This window comes from Tachyglossus aculeatus, chromosome 3, assembly GCF_015852505.1.
Source record: "Tachyglossus aculeatus isolate mTacAcu1 chromosome 3, mTacAcu1.pri, whole genome shotgun sequence".
Classification (NCBI taxonomy): Eukaryota; Metazoa; Chordata; class Mammalia; order Monotremata; family Tachyglossidae; genus Tachyglossus; species Tachyglossus aculeatus.
In genome coordinates, this window is record NC_052068.1 from 47238052 (window position 1) to 47259969 (window position 21918).

At 40.0% G+C, this 21918-nt stretch overlaps 1 protein-coding gene across 1 annotated transcript in view; it reads left to right on the plus strand.

The window, feature by feature from the left end:
* CTNNA3 (catenin alpha 3) overlaps window positions 1-21918 on the plus strand; it is a 1398597-nt gene that overhangs the window by 1223424 nt on the left and 153255 nt on the right. Inside the window, exon 15 of the mRNA XM_038743931.1 lies at window positions 20698-20879. Coding sequence (XP_038599859.1) covers window positions 20698-20879 — 182 coding nt within the window. The remainder of the gene's footprint in view (window positions 1-20697; window positions 20880-21918) is intronic.

A 21918-nucleotide genomic window follows, 5' to 3' on the forward strand; every position in this document is an offset into this window, starting at 1 on the left:
TGGGTAGGGACCGTCTATATATTGCCAACTTCTACTTCCCAATCACTTAGTACAGTGCTCTGCACACAGTAAGCGCTCAATAAATACGATTGAATGAATCATACCATAAATAGTAAGATTTGAGAAGAGACTATAAGCTCCTTTGAGGGCAGCGATCATGTCTTCTAATTCTATTTTACTCTCCCAAATTCTTAGTACAGTGCTCTGCACACATTAACCATTCAATAATTATCAACGATTGATGATAACAGGGTACTCAAATAGCTGCTCTGTGATGAGCTGAAGTAAGACAAGTATTATGTACAAAAAACAATCTAAAGGCACAGAGAAGCCAGACTTCAAATTATGTGGCATAGCAGTGGACAGATGGAAAGCACCTTGGTCCCCCCAGTCCCACAGCACTTCTGAAAATTCTTTCATTCATTCAATTGTATTTATTGAGTGCTTACTGTGTGCAGAGCACTGTACTAAGCGCTTGGGAAGTACAAGTCAACATATAGAGACGGTCCCTACCCAATAACAGGTTCACAGTCTAGAAGGGGGAGACAGACAACAAACCAAACCATGTAGACAGGTGTCAGAATCGTCAGAACAAATAGAATTAAAGCTATATGCACATCATTAACAAAATAAATAGAATAGTAAATATGTACAAGTAAAATAAATACAGTAATAAATCTGTACAAATATATATACAAGTGCTGCAGGGAGGGTAAAGAGGTAGGGCGGGGGGATGGGAAGGAGAAGAGGAGAAAAGGGGCACAGCCTGGGAAAAGGGGGCTCAGTCCGGGAAAAGGGGGGCTCTACCCTGAAATTCTACTATTTCCCATATCTAATTTATTTTATTGGATATCACCCCCTGTAGACTGTAAACTCCACATGGTCAGGGATTATATCTACCAACTCAATTGTAATACACTTTCCCAAGGGCTTAATAGAGTACTCTGGATGCAGTAAGTATTCCATAAATGCCAACCATTGATTGATAGATTGAGGACAGATCAACCTGTTGTACGGTTAGGTGGGGGCAGTGTTGGAGAGGAGGTATAGAGGACCTGAGTTCTAATTCCAGCTCCACCACTTGCCTGCTGTGTAACCTTAGTCAAGCCACATAAGTTCTCTGAACCTCACTTTCCTCAACTGTAAAATGGAGATTTAATACCTGTTTTCCCTCTTAGACTGTGAGCCCTGTAGAAGTCAGGGACACTGTCCAATCTGATTAACTTGCATCTATCCTGGTGCTTAGAACTGTGCTTGGCATACAGTAAGTGCTTAACAAGTGTAATTTAATAATAATAACAATGATAATAGCAATAATAAACAACTGAAATCATAAATTAGAATGTCAGTTGGAGAGGAGGAATGGAGAAACCAAACTTAAGAAAATTGTAGGCTGAAGTAAAACTTCTTAGGAACATTTTTAAGGTTCGGGATATGTTACTCTGGGAATTAATTGACTTGATGTGACTTAAGCTACCAACCACCACTCAACATTCCTGACCTAGGAGATGAAGAAAATAATTGAACTGTAAAAGACATAGATAACCATGGGGAAGTTAAGAAAAACTGAAGCATTATAGTGTCCAGTCTTCTGTTTAAAGAACTTCAAAGAAAACAAATGTTTTCTACATTACTACGTGAATTCTACTTGTCACATTAAATCCACTGGCTCTCTAAGGTCAATTTAAATGCAGAATGTCTCATATTTTCAGTTGAGTTTCTACTTTACTATTTCAGAGACACAAAACTTTGAGAAATATTAACCCTGATTTGATACTTGATATGAGCACTTCACAAATGGGTCTCAGTTTACGGCCAGTCCTCAAGTTTACAACTACCCCAAATACAACAATTGCATTTAGGATATCTCTGAATTTTTTTTTAAATGTTATTTGTTAAGTGCTTACTATGTGTGAAGCACTGTGCTAAGCACTGGGATAGGTACAAGCTAATCAGGGTGGACACAGTTCATGTCCCATGTGGAGCTCACAGTCCCCATTTTACAGATGAGGTAAGTGGGTCACAGAGAATTTAAGTGATTTACCCAAGGTCACATAACAGACAAGTGGCATCGCCAATATTAGAACCCAGGTCCTTCTGAATCCTGTCTCCATGGCCCGTACTGTATCCAATAGACCACCCTACTTCTCTGAGGTGTCCTACAGACCCTGTTTCCTTAAACAAAATGTGTTTGTGCTTCTTGGTTTGTATTTAGCTGTTTGGCTGCTGGCCCCAGGGGATTTATTTTTCATCTGGTTTTTTAAAATAAAAAGGAAACAAACATGAGTCCCGTCATTTCATCTCCTTCTGGCTCTGAGTCAAATGATCAGTAGCTATTATAAACCATTTGTTTATCATATTGTCTTGGAGGATAATGTTTTATAGAGCAAAACACACCATCCATTCTTCCTCTCCATCCCTGGCACCCCCTCCAGTGATCCGGCATGGACCATCCATTACTACTAACTCTTTCCTCAGTATTGCCTAGTAGATAGAGCATGGGCCTTGAAGTCAGAAGAACCTGGATTCTAATATCCACTCTGCCACTTATCTGCTGTGTGACCTTTGGGCAAGTCACTTCACTTCTCTGGACCTCAGTCCCCTCATCTATAAAATGGGGAGTAAGACTGTGAGTCCCATGTGGGACATGGGCTATGTCCAACCTAACTAGTACAGTGCCTGGCACATAATTAAAAAGAACGTTTAGCTTGGGAGGAATGGGAGCAATAAAGAGAGTGGTTTGGTTTGTAGCTGCTGAAAAGAACAGGAATGTAAGACTTCTTGCTCTCCCTTTAGACAGTAATCTTCCTGTAGGCAGACACATGTCTTGCTTCTGTTCTGTCTCCAATGACTTGGTACTGTATTTTGAACTAAGTAGGAGCTCAACAAATGATTGATACTGAGTATGATAATGAATTCAAGGCCGCAAGCCACATAGGTTTTGGATGTTAACTTATAGCAGCTGTGAAAACTTGAAGCCGTTTTTCTTTTCTTTCTTGTAACTTTCAGGTACTGAAATCCAGAAAGGATTCCAGGAGCCCAGCTAGGTCTGCCATGCAGAACCACACTTAAATCAGTCCTGCTCTTTAGCAGGCATGCCACATCCTTGAGTCTCTGCATGGCCAAATGCAGTCATTTTCAGAGCTCTTTGTCTTGTTTTTGATGCCTGAAACGTGTGACTGAAATCTGTTTTGTCACAGACCATCATTTAAACTTCCGTCTGCCAGTTCTGTGTTAGTGTTCTCTCCCAAGTGCTTAGTACAATGATTTGCACATAGTAAGTGCTCAATAAATGTCATTGTTTGATCGATTATGATATTTATTCAGCACTTACCATGCACTAAATGCAAGGATTGATAAAAGATAACCGGATTGCTTCACAACCTATGAAAGAGATAATGAGCTAATAGTATTTATTGAGTGTTTGCTTCACAATCTATGAAAGAGATAATGAGCTAATAGTATTTATTGAGTGTTTCATTCATTCATTCAATCGTATTTATTGAGCGCTTACTGTGTGCCTCTAGAGCACTGTACTAAGCACTTGGGAAGTACAAGTTGGCAACACATAGAGATGGTCCCTACCCAACAATGAGCTCACAGTCTAGAAGGGGGAGACAGACAATAAAACAAAACACGTGGACAGGTGTTAAGTCATCAGAATAAATAGAGATAAAGCTATATGCACATCATTAACAAAATAAATAGAATAGTAAATATGCACAAGTAAAATAAATAGAGTAATAAATCTGTACTAACATATACAGGTGCTGTGGGGAGGGGAAGGAGGTAGGGTGGGGGATGGGGAGGAGGAGAGGAAAAAGGGGGCTTAGTCTGGGAAGGCCTCCTGGAGGAGGTGAGCTCTCAGAAAGAGCAGCATAATAATAGAAAGATCACAGACCTAGATTCCTGTCCTAGCTCTGTCACTTACCTGCTGTATGACCCTGGGCAACTCAACTTCTCTAGCCTCAGTTTCCTTATCTGTGAATGGAGATTCAGTATATGCTTTTCCTCATTTTTAGACTACTGAGACCTATTTGGGACAGAGAATGTGTCCAAATTCATTATCTTGAACCTACCCTAGTGCTTAGTACAGCGCTTGACACATAGTGCTTAACAAATACTGTTATTACACCAGTGTGATAATAAATGATCGTTATTACTATCATTATCAGCCCCCAAAATCTACAATCTAGTGGCAGAGATGAACATTACCTGTGGAGATTGGAGTGAGGAGAGCACATATATTTCCTCCATTTTACAGAGGAGAAAATTGAGATTTGGAGAGGTTGACTTCCCGAAAGTTTCACAGCCATCCAGTAGCAGATCTGGGATTAGAATCCATATCTCCTGAATCATTGGATCCATGCCTTTTCCATTAAAGGTTGCAGCCTCGTAGTGTTCCAAAAAGAAAGGATTTTGTCTAGATTTGGGGTGCAGCTTCATCCACCCTCCTTTTTTAGTCATCTTAATGCCTGAAAAATTTGGTCTGCCTGCTTAAAACTATGACAGAGACAGGAATAGGATCTTGAATTTTGGATTCATGACATTATTCTCTAATCTCTAATACAAAATCCAATGCACATCAGATCAAAGTGGGAATGTATGTGTGCACTTGTATTTGTGTGTGTGTGTATAGTAGGTATGTATTTTCCATTTTTATGACCACATTAGTTGCATGACTAAGTTGTTCTATTCTTTACAAAAGCTTTGGTTTGTCATATTTACTATAGTGAATAGGCTAAGCATTGGTGGCAATTCAGAAAGCATTCTGGATTTGTTTGTGGTTTAAGTTTAGTCATACCTTTAATATTATATTCACTCAACATAATGGAGTTTACAAACTTTCTTTGTGTCCAAAACTCCAAATTTGCTGAAACTTGTAAGTCCAATAAATAGAAGTAAAACAGGAGAGAAATAAGAATAGTTGCCTAGGTTACTGGAACAACTTGAAAACATTGATAGGAGCAAATGAATTAGAGCATATCTAATCTTAAAATGTGGATGGTAGTTTATAATGAAAAAAGTGCAGAATTTAAAAAAAAATAGCGTGTCGTCTAGGTTCATTGTGGTAGGCAGGAGTCAAAATGATGAATATTCCGGGTCTGTGAAAACCTTAGTTATCTGTTTATTCCCTGAGAGGGAGGGATGTTTTCAAAGGGGTGGTCTATAAGAGGCAGAGGGAGTCTAATCTGACTGGAGGAGAATCTAAGACAAACCCACAGAAAGACAAATACATAAGTTAAAAAGAGAGAGGTAGAAAGGGACAGCTACACTGAGACCAAGTGAGGCAAGCGGACACACAGAGAAAAAGACCAGGCTACAATTAGTTTGACAGCACAGACTGAGTAATTTAGCCACTGATAGAGGCAAATAAGCATTCTGGGCCCCAATCTCCAACTGTGGCTTCTGACACCTCACCCCACTCAGGTTTGTCCCCTCCTCTCCTCTGCTTCTTTCCTTCCATTTTTATTCCTTACCCACATTCCTTGGCATTTTGCCTCCCTTTAGTTTTTGTATACCCCTTTTCATTATGCACCCGTTGCTTTTAGTTTTCTTCTGTTTCCATCCCTCTCCACTTTCCCCCAGCTCAAGGAAATAGTGTGATCTAATGAAAAGAGCACTGGCCTAGGAGTCAAAGGACCTGGGTTCTAGACTCAGCTTCATCACTTACCTGCTGTATGACCTAGGTAACTCATTTAACTTCTCAGAGCCTCAGTTTCCTCATCTTGTAAAATAGGGATGAGTTCTGATTCCCTTCTACTTAGACTGTGAGCCCTGTGTGGGACAGAGACTGTGCCCACTCTGATTATCTTCTATTTACCCCAGTGCTTAGTATAGGGCTTAGCCCTTAGTAGTCACTTAAGTTCAATAATACTACTGTTAATATCAATGATAATAATAATATTCATTCAATCGTATTTATTGAGTGCTTACTGTGTGCAGAGCACTGTACTAAGCGCTTGGGAAGTACAAGTTGGCAACATATAGAGACGGTCCCTACAGTGGGCTCACAGTCTAGAAGGGGGAGACAGAGAACAAAACAAAACATATTAACAGAATAAAGTAAATAGAATAAATATGTACAAGTAAAATAGAGTAATAAGTAGAGTAATAAATACGTACAAACATATATACATTTATACAGGTGCTGTGGGGGAGGGAAGGAGGTAAGGCGGGGGGGATGGAGGGGGGAGGAGGGGGAGAGTATTATTATTATTATTATAATCAATGACAATAATAATAATTAGCATGAAAGAAGGAATGTGAGGCCCAAGGGGTTACTTACCTAACCTGGATGGAGATTAACCAAATCCTCGTATATCCTTTGAGGCCCAGAATGTGGTTCAGATGTTTCAGTGCCCAGTTGCTCATGCCCTGTGGTCAGCCAAGCACACCTAAGGCCATGGGGCCTTGGGCAGCCAGCGGAGCAGGGTAATCATTATTTACATGGACATTTTTGGTGTTCGAATTAGCATTCTTTCCTCTACGACACTTGTTTAATGTCATGAAGACAATGTATAATCTGTTTCATTTTTTAAAGTCCTACTGCTGCATTTCCAACATATTATTATACATTATTGGCTAAAGAAACTATGCCACCTGAACACAGCTGTGGTGGATGGCACATGTGAGGACAATGAGAAACAACAGCAAGCTACCCAGACAACCACTGTTTAGAGAGCTGAAAATGAGAACCTAAAAACAGGGAGGGCAGAGGAAGTGCTTTAAGGACATGTAAAATAAAGCCTCAGACAATGCTGTATCCCATATGGAAACCGGGAGTCAGCTGCTGAGAACAGATCTCTATGGCACACTCTCATGAAGAGGGAAGTGACTCTAAGCCAAAGTTTTGCTTGGCAAGAGAGACAAGGAAGGGAAAGAGAAAACAGAGCCAGGTGCTGCAAACATTAAGCACAATGACACAACAAGGGACATACAGTTTGTATGCCCAAGATGGTTGATCTCACATTGCTCTCTTCAGATACACTTGAACTTATAGGTGAACTACATTTCATTTTAATACAAAGAAAACTATGTATATACTGGCTAAGAAAGATACTGAACATGGAAAGAATATCAGTATCAAGAGCATTTATTAAGCACTCTCACTGCAGAGCACTGCACTAGTTGCGTAAAGACATATAGACATAAGACATAAGCGCTTAGTACAGTGCTCTGCACATAGTAAGTGCTTAATAAATACGATTGATGATATAGAACTCAATGACATAATCCCTCCCTGTGAAAGGTTCACAATGATATTCTCTACATATACTGGGAGGCAGATTGAATGCATCAAAGCAGCTTAGCCTAGTGGCAAGAGCACGGGCTTGGGAGTCAGAGGTCGTGGTTTTAAGCCCAACTCTGCCACTTGTCTGCTGTGTGACATTGGGCAAGCCACTTAACTTCTCTGTGCCTCATTTACCTCATATGTATAAATGGGGATTAAGACTGAGCCCCATGTGGGACAACCTGATTACCTTGTATCTACCCCAGCACTTGTACAGTGCTTGGCATAGTAAGCACTTAATAAATACCATTATTATTATTAATAATAATAATAAGAAGAAATGCTGTTTAGTGTTGTCCTGATATAGTACATTGAAAATATTGTAGAGAACTATCAGGGGTAGTAGTGGGAAAACAAAATTAGATAAAAGGCTGAGTTGCCACCTATATAGAGGAAGGTTAAAAATATATGAAAAGGTAGAAAAAATATCCTGTTGGTGTAAAATAAATGAACATTTTTAGAGATGACTGCCAAGAGCTCTGGGTACAACTGATTCATTGATGATGTGTAGATTTGTTTTGGTTCCCAACCTGTTGTTTTATCTTAGAATCTAGAGTAGTTTTTTTATTTTTGTTTATATTGAAAAGCATAATATAAAGCCAGGAAGAAAATTTACTTCTCTTCAAGTACAGTAGATTTTTCACTTTTGAAAATGAGAACAACCCATGGACAAATCTGTCCCTAATATGAGTTTTGTATAAAACAGTACAAATAAACCTTATTCCAACATATTCTTACAGCACTTTTTCTGCCTTCCTGGAAGAAAATGAAATAAAGCCTTCAGCATTCACATTTTTAGGGCTTGTTCCAAATTTCAGATACACAGTAGCCTAGCCAGGAAAACTGAATACTGTTCATGGCCTCCAACAACTACTTTTACAGGCTGCATTCCAGAGCAATCCCATATGTTTCAGGGCAGGATGAAACTCCTGAGTCATAGAAAGGAAATATGTTTGAAGAAACGTCTCTAAGACAATTATAATTTATGATTTGCCTTGATTATACATTACCTTTTAAACTGCTCACGATTGGGTGGTTTTATTTTATCCAAGAACATGCTTTCTGGAGCACCTCTTGATGATTTGATCTTTTATCTCAGAGAGGAGAGGGTCAATTAGTTAAGACATCTTGTAGCTGCCTGAGACAATGAGGAGGACTGGGGGAAGGGAAGGTAGGGAGCAAGGGTGAGAAGGAAGAAAATGAGAAGCAGCATAGCCTATTGGGTAGTGCATGGGCCTGGGAGTGGGAAAGACCTGGGTTCTAGTTCAGACTCTGCCCCTTGTCTGCTGTGTGACCTTAGGCAAGTTATTTCACTTCTCTGTGTCAAAGTTACCTCATCTGTAAAATGGGGATTAAGACTGTGGGACATGGACCATGTCCAACCTGTTTTTCTTGTATCTACTCCAGTGCTTAGAATGGTGCCTAACACGTAGTAAGAGCTTAACAAATGTCATTTAAAAAAAGAAAAACTAGTCTCGAGTAAACATTTCAATGCTGTCAGATTCCTTTGGACTCACTCAACTATTCTGTGAAAGACTTTATCACATCTAAGCATTCTTTTGACTCTCTTGTCTGGCTCCGAAAGCAAATTCAGGCTCTCTGCTTCCTGAAAAAAAAGTTAGTTTTGAGAAAGCTTTAAGAGGGAATCAAGCAATCAATGGCATTTATTCAGTGCTTACTGTGTGCAGAGCACTGTACAAGCACTTGGGAGAGTAAAATACAACAGAGTTAGTAAACACATTCACTACTCACAAGGAGTTTAGGGTCAGAGGGGCAGACAGCTCTTAATATAAATATATAATTTACAGATATGTACATAAGTGCTGTGGGCCTGAGGGTAGGATGAATATCAAATACTTAAAGGATACAGATTCAAGTGCAGTGAAGGAGAATGAAGCAGTTTGCCAGGAAGAGGTGGAAGATAAAAATTGAAATTAATGGTTCTTTACCAGAGTACGGTGTAGTTTTCCTTCCAGGCAGGAAAGATATTAATAAAGGAAATGATATCATGTCCTCTCAGAGAGAACATGTGGAGTTAAAGTTCAAGTATCTTTCTAGGTAGTTTGCAGCCTTAGATAAAGAAGCCAAATGATGAAAATATTTATGAAGGTGCAATAGCATTTTGTATTTATGAAGCCCACAGTTAAGCATGAAGAGTGATTAATCTAATCAGAAACCTGTATCATAGTTTGCAGATTCATACTGCAAAACATAAACAGTATTTGCCAAGCACACAAAAATGTTTCCACCAAAGACTGAAGGACTAGTTATGCTTTCTCAGATAATTTTAGTCCCATTCTCTCCATCAGATTATATTATAGTTTCTTGTAGTGCCCTTTACAATTTCATGTGAAAAAGATATTACTAAACCTCTCCTTTTTCTAACTAAATATTTCCTTTGCTGTATTTTTTAATAAGTGCCTATACAGAGGAGAACTAAGAAGTCCCATTTTTATTTTTTCCCCAGTAACAAAAATACGGCACTCTCCAGATAAAATTCCAATATTTCACATATACCAGTAGAATAAATATCATATAACGGCACTGAAGTTTTGACTACAGACATAATTGCTTAAAAAAAAATCAGCTTTCTTTCCAAATTCTGCTAGTTTTCTTTTTCATTTGCAGATTATGCTAGAGGGTGCTAATTTATCATGGTTTGTCAGATTTACACTATCTGAATTAACTTTAAACAGTTACCCCTACCAGCAGATTCATAATGTCTTGGTGATCCATTGCAAATGAATAAATAAATGAGATAAAAGCAATTAAAAAGGTGGAACCACAAAATAGATTTTCTTGTTTTAAGTTTTTTGATGTGTTTTAATTTCAAAGAAAAGCATTTCCCAGTATTTACCTTTTTTTGAAAGCAAAAGGTAAAACTTAATCCTTGGTCTAGCACACCTAACAGTCACTTCTTTCCTCCTTTCCAAGTGAAGGTAATTACCATTACATGGGACTTTTGAATAATGTTTAGCTTGATCATGGTGACCACTACTCTAAAGTTAAGAATAAAAAACTGAGGGTGTGTGTGCATCTTTGGAGATTATGAGGATCTCCTTCTTCTTTCCATCCCCCTGGCCACAGTGTTATATCTATTGGAATATATGGGGGCTGCTCTATTACCTGCACTGCTCAATTTGTTATGAAAGAGGTCTGGGACACTAAATAGCTTCATCTCCGCCGGGGACTGTCCCATAAAATGGGATAATAATAATAATAATAATAATAATAATAATAATAATAATAATAATAATAATAATAATAATAATGGTTTTTGTTAAGCATTTACTATGTGCCAGGCACTTTACTATGTACTGGGGTAGATACAGGATAATTGGGTTGGACACAGTCCTGGTTCCACATTGGTCGCACAGTATTAGTCTCCACATTACAGATGAGTTAACTGAGGCCCAGAGAATTCATTAATTCAGTCATTCAGTTGTATATATTGAATGCTTACTGTGTGCAGAACACTTTACCAAGCACTTGGGAAAGTACAATACATCGATAAACAGTGACATTCCCTGCCCACATTGAGTTTAGAGTCTAGAGGGTGGAGACAGACATCAATACAAATAAATAAAGTTACAGATATGTACATAAGTGCTGCTGGGCTGGGATGGGGGAAGAGCAAAGGGAGCAGGTCAGGGTGATGCAGAATAGAATGGGAGATGAGGAAAAGTGGGGCTTAGTCTGGGAAGGCCTCTTGGAAGAGATGTGGCTTCAATAAGGCTTTGAAGGGAGAGGGAGAGTAAATGTCTCTTGGATTTGAGCAGAGAGGGTGTCCAAGGCCAGAGGCAGGACATGGGCTAGGAGTCAGTGGCGAGACAGGTGAGATGAAAGCACAGTGAGAAGGTTAGCCCTAGAGGAGCAAAGTGTACAGGCTGGGTTGTAGAAGGAGAGAAGTGAGGTGAGGTAGGAGGGGGCAAGGTGATGGAGAGCTTTAAAGCCAATGGTGAGGAGATTTTGTTTGATAAAGACGTGGAAAGGCAACCACTGGAGTTTTTTGAGGAGGGGCATGACATGAAAGAAGCAGCATGGTGTAATGGATAAAGCACAGTCCTGGGAGTCAGGAGATCATGGATTCTAATACCGGCTCTGCCACTTATCTGCTGTGTGACCTTGGGCAAATCACTTTACCCTTTTGTGCCTCAGTTACCTCTTCTGTAAAATGGGGATTGAGACTGTGAGCCCCACATGGGACAGTTGGTCAAAACTGTGACCAAGTTTTGCTTGTATCTACCCCAGCACTTAGTACAGTACCTCACACATAGTAAGCATTTAACAAATACCATAATACCATAATAATAGTAATTATGTCCTGAATGTTTTGTAGAAAAATGATCCAGGCAGCTGAGTGAAGTATGGACTGGAGTGGGGAGAGACAGGATGCTAGGAGGTCAGCAAGAAGGCTGATGCAGTATCCAGGAAAGATAGGATGAGTAATTGTATTGAAATACTAGCAGTTAGAATGGAGAGGAAAGGACAGACTTTAGGAGTCAGGACTGTCAGGATTTGATGAATGATTAAATACACGGGTTGAATGACAGAGAGGAGTCAAGAATAACGCCAAAGTGACAGGCTTGTGAGACAGGAAGGATGAGGGTGCTGTCTACAGTGATGGGAAAGTCAGAAGAGGACAGGGTTTGGGTGGGAAGATAAGGAACTCTGTTTTGGACAGGAGGTTTGAGGTGACAGGAGGATATTTAAGTAGAGATGTCTTGAAGGCAGGAGGAGATGTGAGACGTGAAATGACTTGCCCAAGGTTACATAGCAGGCTTGTGGTGAAGCTGGGATTACAACCCAGTTCCTCCGTCTCCCAGACCTGGGCTCTTTCCACTAGGCCATGCTGCCATCTCCCATAGTAGACATTCCCTGATGAATGTCTAATCCGCTTTGCTTATATATTCCCCTGTACTCCCTGTTCTGGTCTTCTGGACCACCAAAACACTTAAATACATACCTTAAAGGCACTACTACTTAAATATTAACTCATGTAACTATCTCTTTTGTCTTCTTCCTCCTTTCTACAATTTATTTCAACACGTCTCCTGTACTAGATTGTGAATTCCTTGAAGGCAAAGAATATATCTACTAATTATATTGTACTAAACCTCTTAATACACCACCGTGCATCCACTCAGTACTCAGGTACTATTGATCAATTGTTTCTTGACATGGAAAACAGTAAGTGCTTAACAAGTACTGTAATTATTATGGAAAACTACTTTTGTCATATTGGCCTCCTTTCTGGCACAACAGCATTGTAGTATTTCAGTCACGTTAGGATTCTGAAGATTATAATTTTCTCTCACCTCAGTAGTTTTATGCTTCCTTAGTAGTTTTATGACCTGTATACAGTCTTGATTCCATGTTTTGAAGGTATTTGTTATTTGAGTCCTTGATTCAACTCGTGTTGCTCATGGTGAAAGAGATGTGCTAAAATGTGTCAGATTCATTTATGGGTATGTGTCAAATGGTAAAGAGGGAGGCAATAGCGAATCTAGCACATGGTCTTCCATTTCAGACCTCCAATTTGTTCACTAGCAAGTTGGCTGTTATTGGACATCGCAGAGATAACAATGTAGCACTGCTTTATACTTATAGAAAACTCCTGTGTGCAAAATACAAACCAAATCAGTTAGCTTCAGTGAACTCACCTCATAGGTATAGTTCAGGCCATGCTCCAGTAGGAATATCAAATCAACCACAGTTTTTTTTTTTTTTTAACAAAGTAAACCTTTGTTTCTTGGATATTTTCTCTGTGATGACTATTGTGTGAAAAAAATCATAGAGGAGCAATTTTCAGCTAACAAAAACTCCATAACAAGGCACTTCTCTCCCAGTCCACCAAATTAACTTTCCCAATGAGGAGAGAGTAGTGTTCCATTTCCCATGGCCTGACCTGCCAGGATTCCCACAGAGAACACTTGCTGTGGATAACACTACAAGGATATTTAAATAGAAGAACCAGGCAGGTAGCAGAGAAGCCTCTTGATGTTGCCTCAAATGTGTGAAACCTTTATCGAAGCAGCTCATAAGAAGCTCAATTAACGAGAGATGTGATGTTCAACTGACAGTACCTTCTATATCATCCACACCTAAAGATCGTCCCATGCTACAGTATTGCTAGTGTCCGCATCTATTGCTTCTGATTCTGCCTTCCATGGTTATAATCATCCTAAAGCCTCTCCTTCAAAAGTCTTCCTATTCATCATCGCCCCAATCAGCAGGCCTGTCAATATCATTTGGGCTCATGCATCAAATATTTAAAATATTTCTTCTGCCCCATTGCTTAAATAATTAATTTCAGTTCCCTACTCAGTGACTGCTTGGATATCCTGATGAAGAATAAGTACAAAAACAGTGTTAATGACAACATTAACAAGTGCTTACTAAGTGTTGGAGGGAATAGGCCATCACCCGGCCACCTGCGGCTTCTCCACTCTTTCCTCTCGATCCAAACTGCGACCACATTATTCCAAATGCTTATCGTATCCCACCTTGATTACTGTATCAGCCTCCTTGCTGACATCCCTGCCTCCTGTCTCTCCCCACCCCAGTCCATACTTCACTTTGCTGCCCAGATCATTTTTCTAGAATAACTTTCAGTCCATCGTTTCCCCACTCCTCAAGTACCTCCAGTGAGTGATTGCCCATCTGCCTCCACATCAAACAGAAGCCCCTTACCATCAGCTTTAAAGAATACAATCACCTCGCCCCCTCCATACTTCACCTCACTATTCTCCTATACAACCCAACCCAACCTGTAATGCCAACCTTTCTCTGTACCTCAATCTCATCTATCATGCCGCCAACCTCTTGCCCATGTCCTGCCTCTTGCCTGGATTGCCCTCCCTCTTTCTATCCATTACTCTCCCCCTCCTTAAAAGTCTTACTGAAGGCACATCTCCTCCAAGAGGTACATCTTCTCCAAGAGGCATTTCCTGACTAAGCCCTCTTTTCCACTCACTTCTGTGTCACCCTGATCTGCTCCCTTTATTCATCCCCTCCTCAGTCCCATAGCACTTCCCTACTTATCAATAATTCACTTATTTATATCAATGTCTGTCTCTCCCTCTATACTGTAAGCTCATTGTGTACAGAGAATGTCTCATATTGTTATATTTTACTCTCCAAATACTCAGTAAAGTGCTCTGCTGACAGCAAATGTTCAATAAATATGATTGATTGACTGATGCCATCAGACTCAGTTCCTGTCCTGTAAGGGGCTCACAATCTCTCTTGTCCTCATTTTTCAAATGAGGAAACTGAAGCCCAGAAATGCAAAGTGACTTCCGCAAGGTACCCGGTAGGTCACTGATGGGGTTGGGACTAGAACCCAGGCCTCCTAACTCCCAGTTTTGTGCTCTTTCCATTACACTACACTGCCTCCCAAGGCATCTAGTCATGTGATCCACGAAAAAAATAGGCTATTTTGTAACAAGGATCACTTTCATTCTCATTGCCTGGTTGCTATTTTTCATATATTCCCAATGGAAAATTTGGAGCTAATTCTTGTGGGAAACAGAATCAGCACCGAAGATGAAATGGAGAGAACAGCAGCTGCAGCACTGCGGAAACATTTGCCAGCTAGCACATATTTTAGTTCAAATTGGAATATACATTTTGTAACTTTCTCCTTAACTACAAATTTTTAAAAAACATATGCAGACTATTTACTTTAAAATGGCCTAAAACTTTATATTGAAAATGATCCCATTCATTTTAAATAAAGCTCATTCTAAAGTCAATAGGATAAAGCCATTGCACATTCTTATCCCAACAAAATCCTACTTTTTTTGTTTGTATGTAAAGCATACACTAAACAGCATGCGAAATGAAACTCAAAAGTCAAATTATATACAAACTTCCCAAAGAAAAACCAATTCATATCAAGTAATCCCCGCAGATAAAATCATTTGTTCCAATATGTTAATTAAAATGATTGGAAAGTGACTCCTAAAGGACTCTGAAGAATGACTGTTAAATCAGAATATATGATGTGTTAAAATAATGAGATTTTTGGCAATGTAAATATTGCTTTCATGAACGTGGTCTCCAATTTTAATTAGGTGCTTTTCTGCCGACAGCACTTCAGAGTTTCCAAATTCCATGAAAATACCACATTATTCATTATTTTGATTTATTAAAAACACAACCATTATCAAATGCCTCTGGGCATGGGTACAAAACCTCAAATGCCATGATTAAATGGAGTGAAGCACAGCAGGTGAGAGTTTAAATTACCCCATTATGGAGACAGTATTTGTCACATGCTTGTTCATTTTCTACATGAACATGGAAAGACGTTGACTAAAATTTAGTTATGGAGAGGAAACTGTGATTTAGTAATTAAAGTATTTGCACAATACTGTTCATCAGAGACCGTCAACTCTCTTCAGATCTACCACAATAGTAATTATGTTATTCCAACAGGGAAATATGCCATAAAGTTTCCTGTGTTTTAGATGGAGGCATTGAGACAAGGACAATGGATATCATGATAGAGAAAATTAAAAAAAAGCAAAAACTGGCCAGAGAATCCAAACACATTACCAGAATACGAGATATCAGGCAAAATGTCTTAGTTCCACATAGCATTTAGAAGTCCAGACTGCCCAAATTGTATTTTGACAATGACTTTGTGCCCAAATTTACATTACTTTCTCCTACATCTGTAATTTCATCTCCTTTGGACTGGCCTCATGTCCTTGATCCATCAGCTGAGAGTTCATGAGCATCTGCCTTCAGCTGCATACTCAGTGTCCCCACAAATCCCAGTACCTGTGAAAATTGAACTGAAGCAAAGGACAGTGTGCTAACCTGCTTTCTAAGACTAATGCCTGCCTCTCCTCAGACATGAACATTTAGTTAATAAGTACAATGTGGTGCATATAGCATGAGCACTGAGTACTCCATTAACCACCTCCCTGATTTCTCATTTTCAAGGCTGCCTTTACCAAGTCTTCCTAAGTCTATCAGGCTAGGGTACTTTTTTTTGCCCTACAAAATGTTTCCCACCTCCGTTGACCCATATCTATCAGAGTAATGCTGTCTGTGGTGATAGCGAGTACAGTGACTCATCATTTCTAATTTCCTCAATTCTTTTATACCATGCCTGATTTTTTCCCAATTCTGGGCCTTGAGCCTGTGCCCATACAGCCTCCTTAGAAAGAAACATTCCTTCTGATTCTTCTTTGTTTCAAGTTATTTGAAAGTATGCCTGACCTATCCTGCATATTCCAAGGAAAGACATGAGAAAAACTTTCAAGAAGCCACCTGGATCTAAGTACGGTGCTCTGCACCCAGTAAGCACTCAACAAATATGAGGAATGAATTAAGAATGAATGAATCTTGGTAATCATGTGCAAATCCAAATCACAATTGAACTATAAGGGATTTGTATGTAGATCTCCTAGGTGCCATTCTGAAAACCATCACCTCAATATATTGAAGGCACACTTTGCCATCTTCCTGCCTGAAATAGAAAGTATACAGTAAACTGTTCACAGAAACATTGAAGGCATTACTAGTTGGCACATAGATGCCATAGGTAGCTTTTCCTTATAACACTTTAGTTAGAAAGTACAATCCTTCAGCAAGTAAACAATTGGCTTGGGTATTGCCCACCCATGTGAGATTACTTGATTCTCCTGAGGAATAAAGTAAGGAGCGTGACCTAGTGGATAGAGCGTGGGCTTGGGAGTCTGAAGGAGCAAGGTTCTAGCCCCAGCTCTGCTATTTGTCTGCTGTCTCACCTTGGGCAAGTCACTTAACTTCTCTGAACGTCAGATACCTCATTTATACAATGAGGATTAAGACTGTGAGCCACATGTGGACAGGGACTGCTCCCAACCTGATTTGTTTATATCCACCCCAGCACTTAGGCCAGTGCCTGGTACATAGTAAGTGCTTAACAAATTATTATTATCATCAGGTCACTGCTTTTATAAGCAATTAGCTTCTTACAAGTGGGTCTTGAGAGTAACTTCCTCCAAAGAATCAATCCCTTGTTTGTTTGTGGCAGATTTTGTTTTCCACATTTTTTTAGTTAATATATAGTAGGGAATAAGAATAATGACTGAGCTCCTTATCTTCCCTCCCAAACCCTGTCCTCTCCCTGACTTTCCCATCCCTGTGAACGGCACTACCATCCTTCCCGTCTCACAAGCCCGCAACCTTGGTGTCATACTTGACTCCGCTCTCTCACTCACCTCACACATCCAATCTGTCACCAAAACCTGCCGGTCTCACCTTCACAGCATCGCCAAGATCTGCCCTTTCCTCTCCATCCAAACCACTTCCTTGTTCGTGCAATCTCTCATCCTATCCCGACTGGATTACTTCATTAGCCTACTTTCTGATCTCTCAACCTCCTGTCTCTCCCTGCTTCAGTCTGTACCTCACTCTGCTACCTGGATTGTCTTTCTGCAGAAACGCTCTGGGCATGTCACCGTCCTCCTCAAAAATCTCTAGTGGTTGCCTATCAACCTTCTCATGAAAGAAAAACTCTTCACTATTGGCTTCAAAGCTCTCCATCACCTTGCCCCCTCCTACCTCACCTCCCTTCTCTCCTTCTAAAGCCCAGCCCACACACTCTGCTCCTCTGCTGCTAACCTCCTCACTGGGCCTCATTCTCGCCTGTCCTGCCATTAACCCCAGACCCAGGTCCTACCTCTGGCCTGGAATGCCCTCCCTCCTCACATCTGCCAAACTAGCTCTCTTCCTCCCTTCAAAGCCCTACTGAAAGCTCACCTCCTCCAGGAGGCCTTCTCAGACTGAGCCCCCCTTTTCCTCTGCTCCTCCTCCCCTCCCCATCGCCCCTATTCCCTCCCTCTGCTCTACCACCTCCCCCTGCCCCACAGAACTTGTGTATATTTGTACATATTTATTATTCTGTTAATTTTATTAATGATGTGTATATATGTATAATTGTGTTTATCCATTTTGATGCTATTGATGCCTGTCTACTCATTTTGTTTTGTTGTCTGTCTCTCCCTTCTAAACCGTGGGCCTGTTTTTGGGAAGGGAGTGTCTCTGTTGTTGAATTGTACTTTCCAAGTGCTTAGTACAGTGCTCTGCACAAAGTAGGTGCTCAATAAATATGGTGGTGCTCAATAAATATGGTTGAATGAATTAATGAATTATAACACTTATTAAGCTCTTACTATGTGCCAAACACCGCACTAAGCTCTAGGGCAGATACAAGATAATCATGCTGGATACAATCCGTGTCCCACATGGGGCTCCCAGTCTAAGTAGGAATGAATATGAAGCCATGGGAAATGTCAGTAGGGGGTCAGAATAGCCACAGTTCTGCTTTTCTTAAGGGTGACAGTATGCCTGATGACAGTGTAATGGTCAAGCCTCCTTGACCTCCATCTTCAAAGTGAAGGAATCAGGTTGTAACATTCCTTTTTGTACACTGCAAACCCTAATAACCTATTAGGGTCCACTCACCCAAGACTTTTTTCATTCATCCATTCAGTCATATTTATTGAGCACTTACCGTGTGCAGAGCACTGCACTAAGAGTACAATATAGCAATTAACAGACACATTCCCTGCCCACAGTGAGCTTACAGTCTAGAGAGGGAGACAGACATTAATATAAATAAATAAACTACCCATATGTACATAAGTGCTTTGGGGCTGGGGTGGAGGATGACTAAAGGGAGCAAGTCAGGGCAACACAGAAGGGAGTGGGAGAAGAGGAAAGGAGGGCTTAGTCTGGGAAGGCCTTTTGGAGGAGATAAAGCTTTGAACTGGGGGAAGTAATTACCTGTTGCATTTGAGGACAGAGGGCATCCTAGGCCAGGGACAGGATGTGGGCTGGGGTCAGCAGTGGGATAGACGAGATCATGGTACAATGAGAAGATTGACATTAGAGGAGCCAAGTGTGCAGGCTGGGTTACAATAGGAGAGTAGCAAGGTGAGGTAGGAGGAGGAGGAGTGTTTTAAAGCCAGTGGTGAGGAGTTTTTGTTTGATCCGGAGATGAATGGGCAACCACTGGAGTTTCTTGAGGAGCGAGGAAACATATCCTCAGTGTTTTTGTAGAAAATGATCCAGGCAGTAGAGGGAAGTATGGACTGGAGTGTGGAGAGACAGGAGGCTGAGAAGTTAGCAAGGTAAAAACCTTCTTAAAATCAGTGATATATACAGCCTGGACAAATTATGGTTGATGGATTCCATGGATTTACAATGTGCTGCATTTAAAAAAAAATGTTTTCTTTTGCTACATCTGCCCTCTTCAAGCCTGCCTGGGCACTGGGTTTTGGTGACCATCAATTCTGCGTTTATTTAGTCTGTACATTTCCCCAGCTTGTAGAGTGTATTTAGGGCAGAGCTGGTACACAGAGCTAGATCTCAACATTCACAAACCAAATAACCAGAATGCTTATCCAAAAAATGAGCCAACAGTGCAATAGTGGGTGAGACTGATAGTCTATTCAACCAGTATTCGGTTACCCAGTGGGGCAGCAGGATGCTAAGAGGCAAAGCAAATGGACAGGCTAAAGAAAGAAAAGTGCTTAATGTGCTTTTTCAGGAAGCAAGTGGAAATCAGTGTAAATTGCAAAAAGGAAGTTTGGTAAAATGTAAGGAAGAACCTCTTTGTCATGGTGATTATATAACAGAACAGGGTCAAGGGAGATTATGGCACCCCATTCATGGGAATTCTGGGAAAAAAATGGGGAGACAACCTCATCCAGGATGATTTATGTGTTCAGCTACCTGAAGGCAGGGCCTGAGCTAAATGCTTTTTTGAGGTCCTATCTAGATGTGTGATTCTTTTTTTATCTAAAAAGATTCCTCCGGCCATAGACTTGTTAGCAAGTGACCTTCATAGTTCATGGAAGTTGTAGATTTGTGTTTTCATGCATTTGAGATTGATTTTGATTTCTGAGGATTAGAAATGTATCTTCATTTATGCACCTTCAGTATGCTAGTAGGAGTTAAAACTGTTTCAGATTATAATGGGGGAAATCATATCATATGTTTCACTTAGAAAAACAAATCACTTAACTATGTTATTGGTAACAAATAAAGAATTCATGATTCCTTTCAAAAGATAATTTGTCAAGAAGTGAATTTTTCAAGGAAATACTTTGGCTTTAAATGTCATTAAATATTTTAGATATGACTCACTGAATTTTAAATAATCTTGAAATCCAGAGACTTTCATAAATAAGAGATGAAGTAGAACTTGATAAGCCTGCAAATCAATAGGAAGGTACCATTGAAAAAATGTTTGGGGAATTAAATAAGGGGTGAGAACAGCCAATTTTCATTTGGTCTGGTAAAATAAATATTCCACCATGTTCCCTACTCTTTGTCAAATGGAAAGTGCTCTGATTCACAAGGAGTTGCTTTGCAAATCAAATAATCTGAAATTTCAGGCAAGGATGACTCAACTACCTGAAGCTGAAAGGGAAAAGATAGCTGAGCAGGTTGCTGATTTCAAGAAAGTCAAGAGTAAACTGGATGCTGAAATTGAAATATGGGATGACACCAGCAATGACATCATAGTCCTGGCAAAGAAGATGTGTATGATCATGATGGAGATGACAGACTTCACCAGGTAATTATGCAGAAAATGATATTTGTTGTGATATTTTAAAATGTTACAGATACTATATCGGTAAAGCAACTATTTTGCAGGGAGGCAGGTGATAAAGTCAAACTGAAATTGGGTGTTAAAGGAAATAAAATAATCATTCGTATTTACTGAGCTCTTACTGTGTGCAGAGCATGGTACTAAGCACTGGGGAGAGTACAATAAATAAATGGACACAATCTGTGCTCACAATGACCTTACAGTCTAGAGGAACAAATAACATTTTGTCTAACATGGGGCTCTCAATCTAAGGCAAAATTGTAAAATGTATTTAATCCTTGTGGATGAGAAACATATCTATCAACTCTGTTATACCGTACTCTCCCAAGTGCTTAGAACAGTGCTCTGCATACATTAAGTGCTCAATAAATGCAATTGATTGATTGATTGACTCTCCATTTTCCAAATGAGGAAACTGAGGATGAGAGAATTAAGTGACTTGCCCAAAGTCACACATAAGGCAAGTGGCAGAACTGGGATTAGAACTCAGGTCTCCTGACTAATGGCCTGAGAAAAGCTGATACTGAATCAAACACAGGGAAAGGAAGGTTAGAGAAAGAGTGAGACTATATCTTGCAGTCAGTCAATCAGTCAGTCGTATTTACTGAGTGCTTACTGTGTGCAGAACACTGCTTGGGAGAGGACAGTATAACAGACTTGGTAGATTACATTTCCTTTCCTCAATGATTTTATAGTATAGAGGGGCTTTGAAGATGGGCTACAATTTTCTTCATTCCCTGCAAGTTTTACAGGACTTTACTTACCTATTGTACAGGTTTTTGGCTTTTTCTAAATTGCAAATCCTTACAAATTCTAAACACTGAAGGGAAAATAAGGGCTGATTATCAGAGCAAAACTAAGTGCAAGTAAGGAAGAATTAGTGTGTCAGATTCAGAGTTGGAAAGCAAACTGCCTGGATCAATCAGTAGTCACATCCATGACCACAATCTTACCAGAATGGGGGATCAGGGGAGAGGAGTAAACATTATGACCTCAAAACTCT